General features: G+C 36.9%; 1 protein-coding gene across 4 annotated transcripts in view; it reads right to left on the reverse strand.

Annotated features, from left to right (window-relative positions):
* Positions 1-1,266: 1,266 nt before the first annotated feature.
* The window catches only part of LOC137990494 (uncharacterized), a 23,145-nt gene continuing 9,411 nt past the window's right edge, over positions 1,267-15,000 (reverse strand). Inside the window, exons 1-5 of one of the 4 annotated variants that reach the window (XM_068835693.1) lie at positions 13,055-13,292; positions 10,549-11,797; positions 10,052-10,125; positions 4,309-4,406; positions 1,267-3,203 (exon numbers count right to left, since the gene is read on the reverse strand). In XM_068835693.1, the coding sequence (XP_068691794.1) occupies positions 4,358-4,406; positions 10,052-10,125; positions 10,549-10,758 (333 nt within the window). In that variant the 5' untranslated portion in view covers positions 10,759-11,797; positions 13,055-13,292 and the 3' untranslated portion in view covers positions 1,267-3,203; positions 4,309-4,357. Of the gene's footprint in view, positions 3,204-4,308; positions 4,407-10,051; positions 10,126-10,548; positions 13,293-15,000 lie in introns of those variants that run through there. The other 3 variants (XM_068835692.1, XM_068835691.1, XR_011121458.1) reach the window with 3 other exon arrangements.

The following is a 15,000-nucleotide window of genomic DNA, read 5'->3' on the forward strand; positions in this document are numbered from 1 at the left end:
AAAATTTACATCAGAAAAAAAAGTTACAGGAAAAAAAAGATTTGTAGCCATCACTCATGGACACAAAATTGTCTCCTCGAGATCACGCACCCAAGGAATATTCGTAGTCATGATCAGTGCCTTTTCAAGACGTGTGTCTGTGCCATAGAAGAAACATTAAATTATTCCTTTTGAGCAATACAATTCACCTGTTTTGTTATTTTAAGAATTAAGTCAAAGCTGTGCTTCCTGTTTCTGCAAAACGTAGCCTGAACCGATACACAGGTTGAAAAAAGGTGTTTCCGTTGCCGTTTTTGTAACGGTTACTTTACGGAAACCTGAATATCCGCAGACGGAATTGTAACTAACCGTTGCGGGAATCACGTGTATAAGTCATGTTTCAGTTTCTGCGGCGTCCCGTAAACGCATCCCTTATACTCACGTATCCGTTAGGTTTAATCTCTTGCGGAAACGCCAAATGCCGTCATGTTTCCGCAGCTCGTAAATCCAGAGGATAATCAATTGTGCGTTGAGTTTCCGGAACAAGGAATGCAGAAACTCAGTTGGATCGGTTTACTTTATACATCCTTTATGTTTCCGCAGAGTTCACATTCGGTGGATCATTCACAGGATTTCCTAAACGTGGAAACTTTGCTTAACTCTCCAGTTTGGAATCATATACTGTTCATTCTATCAGGTATTTCAAATGTGGAGGTTTTTGGGACAACCCTGGATCGATTTATGGATTTACAACGACCCGTTTTCGTTGATACGCAAAAATCAAGCAGATTCAGATTTAGGTGCCGTTTGGTGAGTTTTTATTTAAATAATTCTCTCCATTTGTATATATAATATTTTCACAATAAAAAAGAGACTTCTTACAATGTATTTTCTAATTTTGATGCCTGATACTGTAACTTTTCCATTTCAATTAAATAATCATTTTAGATTTGACAAAATTCAACTTTATTTCTCATTGAAATATTATATAGTAATTAATAAATAACTTTATTATATCATATATTTTAACACTGTAACGTTTTTATTGTAACTTTTCCATTTTAACTAAATAGTCATTTTAGAATTGGCAATATTCAACCTTCTTTCTCCTTGACATAATTATTATATAATAACTAATTAAATAACATTATATCATAAAGTTATTTTAAAATTAGTAACGTATATTCCAAAATACATAACTCCAAGAAGTAGTTTACAGTAAGACTATTACCGTATTTACTCGAATAAGCGCCGCCCTCGAATAAGCGCCGTATCTGGGACAAAAAGTGAATAAGCGCCGCCCTGGAATAAGCGCCGCACCGCTGATGCGGCGCTTATTCGAGGAATTCCGGGAAAAACACTATAAAACAATTTTAAAACAGCATCGGCAATTTATTTTCCTTAAATGTGATGTTCTTTAGTTCAAAGTGACTGTATTTCTCCGCTCGGGCGGTAAGCTCTCTTTCTTTCTTTGACTGAACGTTGTAAATTGGTCCACAACGGGTTTTTTTCACCGCGTGAATTTCTCTCGTAATTCTAGATGTACTATCAGTTTAGTATCAGTCCATGGGAAAATTAACAGATAGAAAGTGTACCGTTGAATAAAAATATAGAAAAAGTAAATTTGTCTTGTACATTGTTTAAATAAGCGCCGCACTTGTGGCGCGGAAAATTAAATAAGCGCCGCGGCACTTATTCGAGTAAATACGGTAAATAAGTTTATAAGAACAATATTCAAATGAAGGTCTTACTCATTTAAGACTGCATAAGATCTCATAAGGAAATCTGTAAATGTATCAAATTGCTGTATTAAAAACTAACTAAATTATCTAATCTTAAAACATCTTTTTACGGTGCACTCCTTTCTTTAAGTTTAAATTAAGAAAACCTTTGCACAAAAATACCAGTTTCTCCAGTATCAGTTGTGAAGGCTGTTACTGATGATCTGGAGGTTTGTCACTCAAACTTTTTCTGGACGCACTATAACAAATGCTTACTACTCTAAATTTAAAAAATAATGATAATTCATGTATGTAAATTATTTCAAGGCATGTCACCACCCAGTACCAGGTAAGTGTAACATTAACGTTATTAAAACAAACATTGACAGGAAATGACCACCAAATAAATGTTTTAAATAGCTGGTATTTTCGTACTTGGTACCAGTACTTGGTGGACCATCCCCAAAAGTTATTGTTTAAGCCTATACAAACCACTGAGAGGCCTTAATTAGCTTCATTAGGGAGTATCAGACTGATGCTGCAAAGGTGACTGTGATGCAAACAAAAATAGCCATAGGCTTAATATACAAGCCAGTATGTCGACACATGTACCACACTTTTTGTTATGTCACTCTGCTGTAACTGCATGCATGGCTACAAAGTGGACCTGGCTGTGACATACACCTACAAAGTACTCTATAAGAATTTCCCTACATTTGAGTTTGAATAATAATGACAAACTGCCTCATTTTACAAGCGACTCATTTTTGTGTTGCCTTTTATCTGACACTCCCAGTTTTGTTGTTAGGATACCCCAATGACTGTCTTGTAATGTCAGCAATTTTAATGAACACAGTCAAGTAAAGGTTTTCTTTTAAGAATAAAACTCTTATCACCTAGCCAATGAGGTTGTGCAAAATTAAGTTAGTTTGATCATCACAGGGTTTAACTGTCTAAAGAAGGCACGTTAAGGCACGTTAAAGCAAATCGCCACAGTGTCCTCTACTATGGTGTTAGTGGATGCAGAGTCCTGAAGAGAGTTTGTCACCGTGGTCCATCACTTTTAACTTTTTTGCACACAACACCCAAACAGTGACACCCAGTTGCCATAGTGAAGGTTACTGTAGCAATTAAATTGTTTTACACTGTAAGTCTCTTAGTGGGAATTACTGGCGTCCTGCCCATGAGGGGCAGTTTGTTGGTACCGGTCTATCTGACATGTTTTGATCAGCCTTTCTGGTTATTTTTGCAGCTGTTCTTTTTTGCCTCTTCGACTTGCAAGGCATAAAGAACAGCCTTGATGTTTCTTAACTTCGACCTCTCCCAGCGTAGTGGCTTGATGAACCTTGGTGGCGGACCACCAGTCCCCTCTTCATTGTCTTCACTTTCCTCTGAAGAAATAAACTCCACAGCATTGTGAAGGTTTAATAAAGCCTTCATTTTGGCTTTGTCATCCAGTGAAAGTTCTGCCTTATCTATCACTTCTTTGCGATACATCAATTTCTGAATATCAAAAAAGAAAAAAAAACTCATTTAGCCACAGTGGCATGACTACTGTGAATAAGACATTAACATTAAATTTTACTTTTTTCTTCAACAACAGTTTACTCTGGCAAAATAGTCTCCCTGACAATGTTGCATATTTCGATTTGGTTCTTGCTCTTTCCTCTGTGCAATTTACACTACGATCAAACCTTGCATACGGTATACATTGTAAATGGACACTGTTATCGATTAACAACATCAAAGGGGGTAGGGTACAGAAATGTATAGCACTTGTGCATTCTATAAACGAGCATAGACAAACATGCAAAACATGTGTTCATGTGTTTCGTGTTTTGAAATTTACTCTTATGTCCACAAAACATGGTTTGGTTGTCCTTGGAATATTTATTTTGTCCACACTTGAAAAAGCATTTGTAGCAACCACTGCGGTTTTTCGCTGGCTCTTAAAAGCTTGAAACGATCGTCTGACAAATTTGATACAACTTCTTCTACGTACAGCTGTATCCATGAATTTTAACAGCAGGTGCAAGGCTGTTGCCTAACAGGAGCCCAGTAGCCTCGGGCTAACAAAGAATAGCTCTGGGCTCCTTAATTTTTCACAGCAACACCTTTCACTTCATATGTTGGGCTCCTAAGTTCTCAGCGTTTAGCTCTGAGGGCCCCTTTAAAATTTTCTTAGGCAGCAGCCTTGAGGTGTCCATTCTCTAGAAACGAGGCTGCCAATCCTCCAAGTTCTCCCTTTGAGTCATTTTTATGACATCTTTTAAGACTTCCAAGAGTACAAAACAGACGACAGCACGAGCACGGTCAGCAGCCGCCATGTTTACCATGCGGATCCGCAGACAGGAAGGTTACATATAAGAGCTGGTAATAACTATTCCCAGGAGTGATCGCGTTTCAACGGCAAATGGTTGGAAAAGAATTCTTTTGGAAAACGTCAGCTGCATTAACCTAAACCGGTTTTGGTTGAAACGGTTGATCCCAATAGAACATGGCCTTAGTGTCTTTTCAAACTTTTGTATTCCGTCATTACGTAACTGCACCTGTCTGCAACATCTAGAAGCTACTAAATTAAAGGAACTTACAAAAATGCACGACTTACCTTTTATCTTGGCTTTGGGCCATTTTTTTCCCCCAAAATTTCCCCTCACTTATTTAACCAAAATATCCTCAATTTTTTTGTTCTCCTCATCATCATACCTCAAAGAAATAAAGACCAAAAACATGTCAATTTTTTTAACTATTTATTTGAAATAAAATTATATGGGTATATTGTGACAGCCTGGGTCTAAAAAAACTTAGTGAGCTTAAAGAGGCAGTTTTCTGGTTCTGAAGAAACTGAGGTGCTGCGTCAGTGGGGGAGTGAAACACAAAAATTTGGTTTGTCAACTGAGTTGATAAATAAATGTAAATTGACCACTGCACAATATTAACCACCTGACGTTTCCAGCGTTAGCCCTTCGTCAGAGCAAATCAAGGAGTTGTGGATAGTATAAGGTTTATGTAGCCTGACAATGGAAAAAATTAACTCAAGAGTTGCTTTTGTCCTTGAATAAAGCTCTTAAACTAGTGTTTGAAGCTAAACAACAAGTTGAAGCAAAACGTAATGATATCACTGTAAAATTGTCTAGTTGACCTCCTTCTCGCTTTCATAAAATTGAAGTTTCATTAACACAAGCACCATTTTGTCCACTCAAAGATGGATAAATGGAATTGCAACTTCCCACTCAAAGATGGGCGTCTCACTTGTGTCAATGAAGGTTCCTCTTCCCATCGAATAAAGCTCATATACTAGTGTTTGAAGCTAAACAACAAGTTGAAGCGAAATATAATGATATCACTATAAAATTGTCTAGTTGACCTACTTCTGGCATTCATAAAATTGGAAGTATCATTAACACAAGCACCATTTTGTCCACTCAAAGATGGATAAATGGAATTGCGACTTCCCACTCAAAGATGGGCGTCTTACTTGTGTCAATGAAGGTTCCCTCTTGCCATTGAATAAAGCTCATATACTAGTGTTTGAAGCTAAACAACAAGTTGAAGCGAAACATAATGATATCACTGTAAAATTGTCTAGTTGACCTACTTCTGGAATTCACAAAATTGGAAGTATCATTAACACAAGCACCATTTTGTCCACTCAAAGATGGATAAATAGAATTGCGACTTCCCACTCAAAGATGGGCGTCTTACTTCTGTCAATGAAGGTTCCTTTTGGCATTGAATAAAGCTCATATACTAGTGTTTGAAGCTAAACAACTTTGAAGCTAAACAACAAGTTGAAGCGAAACATGATATCACTGTAAAATTGTCTAGTTGACCTCCTTCTGGCTTTCATAAAATTGAAGTTTCATTAACACAAGCACCATTTTGTCCACTCAAAGATGGATAAATGGAATTGCGACTTCCCACTCAAAGATGGGCGTCTTACTTGTGTCAATGAAGGTTCCTAATGCCATCGAATAAAGCTCATAATATACTAGTGTTTGAAGCTAAACAACAAGTTGAAGCGAAACATAATGATGTCACTGTAAAATTGTCTAGTTGACCTCCTGGCATTCATAAAATTGGAAGTATCATTAACACAAGCACCATTTTGTCCACTCAAAGATGGATAAATAGAATTGCAACTTCCCACTCAAAGATGGGCGTCTTACTTGTGTCAATGAAGGTTCCTAATGCCATCGAATAAAGCTCATATACTAGTGTTCCAAGCCAAACAACTAGTTGAAATGAAACGTAATGATATCACTGTAAAATTGTCTAGTTGATCTCCCTGTGGCATTCATAAAATTGGAACTTTCATTAGCACAAGCACCATTTTGTCCACTCAAAGATGGATAAATAGAATTGCGACTTCCCACTCAAAGATGGGCGTCTTACTTGTGTCAATGAAAGTTCCTTTTGGTATTGAATAAAGCTCATAATTATACTAGTGTTTAAAGCTAAACAACAAGTTGAAGTGAAACATGATGATATCACTGTAAAAATTTAATTGTCTAGATGATCTCCTTGCGGCATCTGGAAAATGAAAGCATCATTGACACAAGCACCATTTTGTCCACTCAAAGATGGATAAATGGAATTGCGACTTCCCACTCAAAGATGGGCGTCTTACTTGTGTCAATGAAGATTGCTAATGCCATCGAATAAAGCTCATATACTAGTGTTTCAAGCCAAACAACTAGTTAAAATGAAACATAATGATATCACTGTAAAATTGTCTAGTTGACCTCCTTCTGGCTTTCATAAAATTGAAGTTTCATTAACACAAGCACCATTTTGTCCACTCAAAGATGGATAAATAGAATTGCAACTTCCCACTCAAAGATGGGCGTCTCACTTGTGTCAATGAAGGTTCCTCTTCCCATCGAATAAAGCTCATATACTAGTGTTTGAAGCTAAACAACAAGTTAAAGCGAAACATGATATCACTGTAAAATTGTCTAGTTGACCTACTTCTGGCATTCATAAAATTGGAAGTATCATTAACACAAGCACCATTTTGTCCACTCAAAGATGGATAAATAGAATTGCAACTTCCCACTCAAAGATGGGCGTCTTACTTGTGTCAATGAAGGTTCCTCTTTCCATTGAATAAAGCTCATATACTAGTGTTTGAAGCTAAACAACAAGTTGAAGCGAAACATAATGATATCACTGTAAAATTGTCTAGTTGACCTACCTCTGGCATTCATAAAATTGGAAGTATCATTAACACAAGCACCATTTTGTCCACTCAAAGATGGATAAATGGAATTGCACCTTCCCACTCAAAGATGGGCGTCTCACTTGTGTCAATGAAGGTTCCTAATGCCATCGAATAAAGCTCATAATATACTAGTGTTTGAAGCTAAACAACAAGTTGAAGCGAAACATAATGATGTCACTGTAAAATTGTCTAGTTGACCTCCTGGCATTCATAAAATTGGAAGTATCATTAACACAAGCACCATTTTGTCCACTCAAAGATGGATAAATAGAATTGCAACTTCCCACTCAAAGATGGGCGTCTTACTTGTGTCAATGAAGGTTCCTCTTTCCATTGAATAAAGCTCATATACTAGTGTTTGAAGCTAAACAACAAGTTGAAGCGAAACATAATGATATCACTGTAAAATTGTCTAGTTGACCTACCTCTGGCATTCATAAAATTGGAAGTATCATTAACACAAGCACCATTTTGTCCACTCAAAGATGGATAAATAGAATTGCAACTTCCCACTCAAAGATGGGCGTCTCACTTGTGTCAATGAAGGTTCCTAATGCCATCGAATAAAGCTCATAATATACTAGTGTTTGAAGCTAAACAACAAGTTGAAGCAAAACATAATGATATCACTATAAAATTGTCTAGTTGACGTCCTTGCATTCATAAAATTGGAAGTATCATTAACAGAAGCACCATTTTGTCCACTCAAAGATGGATAAATAGAATTGCAACTTCCCACTCAAAGATGGGCGTCTTACTTGTGTCAATGAAGGTTCCTCTTGCCATAGAATAAAGCTCATATACTAGTGTTTGAAGCTAAACAACAAGTTGAAGCGAAACATAACGATATTACTGTAAAATTGTCTAGTTGACCTACTTCTGGCATTCATAAAATTGGAAGTTTCATTAACACAAGCACCATTTTGTCCACTCAAAGATGGATAAATAGAATTGCGACTTCCCACTCAAAGATGGGCGTCTTACTTGTGTCAATGAAGGTTCCTAATGCCATCGAATAAAGCTCATAATATACTAGTGTTTGAAGCTAAACAACAAGTTGAAGCGAAACATAATGATGTCACTGTAAAATTGTCTAGTTGACCTCCTTGCATTCATAAAATTGGAAGTATCATTAACACAAGCACCATTTTGTCCACTCAAAGATGGATAAATAGAATTGCAACTTCCCACTCAAAGATGGGCGTCTTACTTGTGTCAATGAAGGTTCCTCTTGCCATCGAATAAAGCTCATATACTAGTGTTTGAAGCTAAACAACAAGTTGAAGCGAAACATAATGATATCACTGTAAAATTGTCTAGTTGACCTACTCTGGCATTCATAAAATTGGAAGTTTCATTAGCACAAGCACCATTTTGTCCACTCAAAGATGGATAAATAGAATTGCAACTTCCCACTCAAAGATGGGCGTCTTACTTGTGTCAATGAAGGTTCCTCTTTCCATTGAATAAAGCTCATATACTAGTGTTTGAAGCTAAACAACAAGTTGAAGCGAAACATAATGATATCACTGTAAAATTGTCTAGTTGACCTACCTCTGGCATTCATAAAATTGGAAGTATCATTAACACAAGCACCATTTTGTCCACTCAAAGATGGATAAATGGAATTGCAACTTCCCACTCAAAGATGGGCGTCTCACTTGTGTCAATGAAGGTTCCTAATGCCATCGAATAAAGCTCATAATATACTAGTGTTTGAAGCTAAACAACAAGTTGAAGCAAAACATAATGATATCACTATAAAATTGTCTAGTTGACGTCCTTGCATTCATAAAATTGGAAGTATCATTAACAGAAGCACCATTTTGTCCACTCAAAGATGGATAAATAGAATTGCAACTTCCCACTCAAAGATGGGCGTCTTACTTGTGTCAATGAAGGTTCCTCTTGCCATAGAATAAAGCTCATATACTAGTGTTTGAAGCTAAACAACAAGTTGAAGCGAAACATAACGATATTACTGTAAAATTGTCTAGTTGACCTACTTCTGGCATTCATAAAATTGGAAGTTTCATTAACACAAGCACCATTTTGTCCACTCAAAGATGGATAAATAGAATTGCGACTTCCCACTCAAAGATGGGCGTCTTACTTGTGTCAATGAAGGTTCCTAATGCCATCGAATAAAGCTCATAATATACTAGTGTTTGAAGCTAAACAACAAGTTGAAGCGAAACATAATGATGTCACTGTAAAATTGTCTAGTTGACCTCCTTGCATTCATAAAATTGGAAGTATCATTAACACAAGCACCATTTTGTCCACTCAAAGATGGATAAATAGAATTGCAACTTCCCACTCAAAGATGGGCGTCTTACTTGTGTCAATGAAGGTTCCTCTTGCCATCGAATAAAGCTCATATACTAGTGTTTGAAGCTAAACAACAAGTTGAAGCGAAACATAATGATATCACTGTAAAATTGTCTAGTTGACCTACTCTGGCATTCATAAAATTGGAAGTTTCATTAGCACAAGCACCATTTTGTCCACTCAAAGATGGATAAATAGAATTGCGACTTCCCACTCAAAGATGGGCGTCTTACTTGTGTCAATGAAGGTTCCTTTTGGCATTGAATAAAGCTCATAATTATACTAGTGTTTAAAGCTAAACAACAAGTTGAAGTGAAACGTGATAATATCACTGTAAAAATTTAATTGTCTAGTTGATCTCCTTGTGGCATTTGGAAAATGAAAGTATCATTGACACAAGCACCATTTTGTCCACTCAAAGATGGATACATGTACATAGAATTGTGACTTCCCACTCAAAGATGGGCATCTTACTTACTAGTGACAACCCTGAATTAATACATGCACCATTTCATTCATTTAAAGATGGGCATCTTACTTGTGTCAATGAAGGTTGCTTTTGTTATCAAATAAATCTCTTATCCTGGTGTTTGTAGCTTAATGAAAATTTAAGAGTTGATAAATATTTCACTATAAAATGATGTATGACTCTTCTTGTGCCAATGATGGTTGCTTATTATTCTCATTCAATGAACCTGTTATCTCAGTTTACAGCTCAGTTCCAAACTCTTCACTGTGGGATGATCATTATGAGAATAACATAGTTACATAAAATTATGAAACAAATTTTGCTAACCTGACATCTGTTTTAAAGCCATCAAAATCTTTTTTTTGTTTCTTTAATTCTTTATACGTCTTTCTATCTGCATCCTACAAAAACAGAATTTATAACTTCACAAAACATTTATTTCATCGGTTCTGTATATGTGGCCTAACCACACTGAATTACTGGAATGTACGATGCATGAAAATTTGCTTCAATTACGGCTGCCAATTTCAAATGTCCCGCGGTGAACCTTTCCCAAAAGCGTTTTCTATGTGAATAAAATGCCTTCGCTACCGGCATTTTTCAAATCAAAACTGATTAATTTGTGATACAGTAAAATGCAAGAGGTTGATGAGCTTACCCATCATTTTAAACCGACCGAATCGTAAATAATGAACACAACGAATCATTATCGAATATGGGCGAGTCGATCGATAACACAAATCGGTCAGATGAAAAATTTTTTTTTGGATGATATATATTGATATGTCATGGAAACAGGAAAAATAAGTTTAAACTGTACTTACCGAACAACTAGGGTCTACAGTTGGCTGCATCCGTTTCTTGCTAAAAAGACTCTTTCTTGCGCTTGGCTGTTGAACACTCTGAACAAGCTCGTCCAACCGACCGTTCAGACGCTCGTTTTCTTTCCTGAGTTTTGCCAACTCATCAAGCACACTCTTCATCGGATTAGGTGTCTCATTATTATCTACCTGTCTCTGGCTCTCCTCACTCATTTTATCACTAGAATACTAACTTTTAAACGGAATAAAAGCGACAAATGCTATCAATGAAGTTTCAAAAAGGCGCGCGATTCGACCCGTACTTTGACCAAAGTCAAAACGAGGCACGCATGCGACCTTATATTGCTTTCGCTTTCAAAACGAGGCATGCCAGCATGCGGCAGAAAATCCCCAGGAACTTTCGAGCTGTTTGGGTATTTGTATCGGTCCATCAAATGGTGATTATATACTACTTTCTGTGGATTCCTAGAAGTTTAATTTTCATACATTTTCAATTTGTAGACTGTCATTCATCGCAATAGTTGTCCCAGGGTTCTCAATAAGTTTTGGAGTAGACGGCTTAAATATAAAAGTAGGCGGCGGGAGAAGCGAGTGCCACTTGTTTATAGCAAGTTTATGACCGAAAAGTAGACGGCTCTAAATTTAAAGTAGCCGGTTTTTTAGCCGGCTGCCGGCACTTAATGAGAACCCTGTTGTCCAGGTACGTTAGAGAGATTTTCTTTACTTTATTCCTTTCTGTAATTAATACGGGGCCGGCAGCGCGTTTGAAACTTATCGCTCTCAGCGCGCCCTGGATACCGCGTAGTCGATGGCGTTTGGAGTAATCCGATAGAGTATTGCTCGAGTGGTGCGTTTTTCTGCTGTAAAACTCCATCTGATATTGCTAATTAGAATTCAATTTTGCTTTAAAATTTGTTTACTGTTTTACATGCGTAATATATTTAGATCTGGAAAACCATAATCAAGCACGTTTGCACTCGTGATTACACTGTCATTAGCACTGACATTTGTCAATAGCTAGAGCAGGTTCTTTCGTTTTGGTGGGAAAAATCTCAGCCTTGGGTATATTAAAATATTTTTAAAATTTCCCAAATTTCAGCCTCGATATTCTAAAAGAATATGTTCTTATGAGAAAATAAGAGTGCACCCCTGTGAATGAGACTGCCATGACCACAACTTACTATTCCAGTTGGCTTTGTTTACCTGCCCTTTTTTCTCCATCATCAAAAAGTTCGTCAGTAAAAACCTTGATCTGAATCGTGTCAAAGCAAAATGAGGTTGCCATTAAAACCAATGATCGGCTCCACGATGAGAAATTGAACTGCCGCGTACTTCAGATGAATCATTACTTGTTCACAATGATAAGAACTACACGCTCCGAGAAAGTTTAAACTAATAAAATTCTTAAAACTTTTGTCTGTATAGTCTGTTTTGCCCCTGGCCTGTTTTGGTCAGATGGACAGCCTTAAGTACCGTCTGAGAAGTCACATCAGAACATCATTATGAGTGTCTTATGAGCGTTGTTGATCAAAACAGCGCTGTTACCAAGAAATCATTGGCAGCACATCGCCTTCTTAAAATGAAAACAACCGGAGTTGAACGCTACCAAATTTCCGAAGAAAATTGTCCGCGGAAACGCGACTGATACGGTCTTGTACATTTCAGCTAACGGAAACGTTGCGGAAACGAGCAATGTCGACCACATTTTCCTCTTTCATGTTTCCCGTCGAAACCGCTTTGCGGAAATTCGACGGAAATTTGAACTATCAAGTTTCCGCAAGTTTTCCGCAATACGGAAACGTCTTATTTCACCCTGTGATAGAACAAACTTGTCCTTGATAGATAAAGTTGCAATGACTAAATGAGTAACTTGAGCAAGTTATATCTCGCGAACGAGCTTGGTGACCTATTTATTTAATTGCACATTTCGGTCACCATATGCATAATGTAGGGAACAATCGAGAAAAGTTTACAGAAAATCTTACGACAACTTCTATTACTAAAGAATCACCTTAAGATCACACAGAATCTGTTTTAAAGTAAGAAAGTTTGTCTTATTTCTGGAACTCTAATTTTCAGATTTTCAGATTTTCAGAATTTAAAAACATACGAGCTAAAAACTAGAAAGGTCATTCATAATTCAAAATTCATTGTTTTAGAGTGATATTTGAAGAAAGAGATTTATTTGAGAACATCATCAATAGCACTCTCAAAGCAATTAGGCGCGTACTTTGAAAATTCAACGTAACAGGCTTTTCGTGATCAATATTCAAGCATTATAACTTATAACTAAGATAAACGAGAATAACCAACAAATGCATACGGGGACGGCGGAGCCTATTTTCAAGTGGAGGTGGGGGTGGGGAGGGGTGGGGAGGGGGGAGGGGGAAGGGGGCATCCTTCCCCAGAAAATTTTGAAATCTAGAGGCTCGGAAACGGTATTTTCAACATTCCCCATAATATATGTATATGTATAATATATTCCCCTTCTTCATTTCGTGACACGTACCTTACACTAAAACAAAAGAAAAATGTCATCCTCGTAAAAAGTGTGTGGTGGGGGTCTATCTCAAGCACCACTATACCAGGCTATAATTTTGTCAGTGTGAACGAATGCCGGCGAGTTGGTACCTAGTATATTAAAAGATAACTTAGAATATATCCGCAGAGAGGATTTAGAGTTTACGGCTGATAGATGGCCTTGAAACGAGCTTTGTCCAGCTTTCCAGAGAAAGGAAAAACAGCATTATTGTTATATAGGCAGCCCAATGGCAATCTTGAAAAATTTCGAGAACGTCTTAGTCCGAAATTAAATCATCTAAACAATTGTGTTTATGAGGTGTACATAATTGGTGATATTATTAACATTGACTTTTATAAATGTTACAGTCTCCTTCTGAATATTTAGACATGCTATTTGACCTTATGCCACATATCACAAAGGCCATTCGTATTACTGATCATAGTGCTACCCTCATAGACCACATCTATATGAATTCACCTCAGTTTTTAAGTCTGGCATTTGCTTGAGATCAACAAGGCCAAGGTTAAGATAACCTGGAAACTGATTAGTTTATGAATAAATAGAAAAAGAAGACTAGTACTGTATAAGTAAGATACTCTATAACAACAAATGCTTTACACCTAAATTGAGTATATACTTATATTGTTAATGTAGGTTTAACATTATCAGCACATTTACCACTTCATAACAACTCTAGTCCTGTAAGATTTATCACTAGAATTTCCCCAATAGCTTTTTGTTTAGGCATATTTAATTATGAACCTAAGAACCGACAAGTCATGTGTAGGAGCTACCCCTAAGTGCATTAAACTGGCTTGCGATTACATTTACGAGGCAATGGCTGCAGTTTATAACCTGTCCATAGAGCAAGGTATTGTCCCTAGCATCTTAAAAACCTCCAAAGTGATCCCAGTGGATGAAGGTGCTGATATTACTGACGTCTAACGTTCGCCATATCTAGCTCTATCTCTGTACTGTGCATATTTGCCCAGATCTTTGAAAAGCTGGTTTGCAAACAGCTAAAAAGCTATGTTTAAAAATATGACATCGTCTATCTATACCAGTTTGGTTTTAGGAAGGGCAGGTCAACTGAGCAAGCTATTGCAGAAATTGCAGACAATTTAAAACAATCGACACACACTAATTTATTCACATGTTTTCTTTTTGAATTTCGCCAATGAGGCCTTCGATACAGTCAATCACGCCATACTGCTGAAAACATTAGAGAAATATGGCATTCGGGTCTGGTCCACTACTCTGGTTCATGAGTTATCTTACCAATAGAAAGCAGTATGTTAGTATTGACCGTGTTGAATCAACTAAGCAAACTATCAACTGCGGTATTCCGCAAGTGAGCTCTCTCAGTCCTTTCCTCTTCCTCTTGTATATTAATGATATTCCTAATTGCTCTGTCTCACTGTCCTTTAGAGTATTTGCAGATGATAGTAACATTAATATTTTTATATCTTCTCCAAATGCAGCAGAATTACAAAACTTAATTAACCAAGAATTATTAAAAGTTAAGGTGCCCCCGTGCGTGACCAAAATATAAATTCTTATTTTTCTTTGGATTTCAATACTATGTTAACTAAACACCGCTAAGCGATCAAAGTTTTAAACCTTGATTTCAAAAAGACACCTGCTTACTTTAAATGGAATTTTCCTATTAATGTTCGCCATTACTAACTTTAATTTAATATCTTGAGAGAGCTGGATCGAGGAGAAAATGACGTCAAAGACTCACTAGTTAAGAATGCAATGCGTGTGTACGCCGCAGAATTAATATGCAGCAAGGGAGTTTTGGGATTTCAGACTTTTAAACTTGCGTTTGCATTTATAATAAGCTACATTCACACCCTGAAATTTTAAGCTAGTGAGCCTTTGATGTCATTTAATTTTTCCCTGGATTCAACCCTCTGAGGTCCAATCGG

Source organism: Montipora foliosa, unplaced genomic scaffold (assembly GCF_036669935.1).
Source record: "Montipora foliosa isolate CH-2021 unplaced genomic scaffold, ASM3666993v2 scaffold_90, whole genome shotgun sequence".
Classification (NCBI taxonomy): domain Eukaryota; kingdom Metazoa; phylum Cnidaria; class Anthozoa; order Scleractinia; family Acroporidae; genus Montipora; species Montipora foliosa.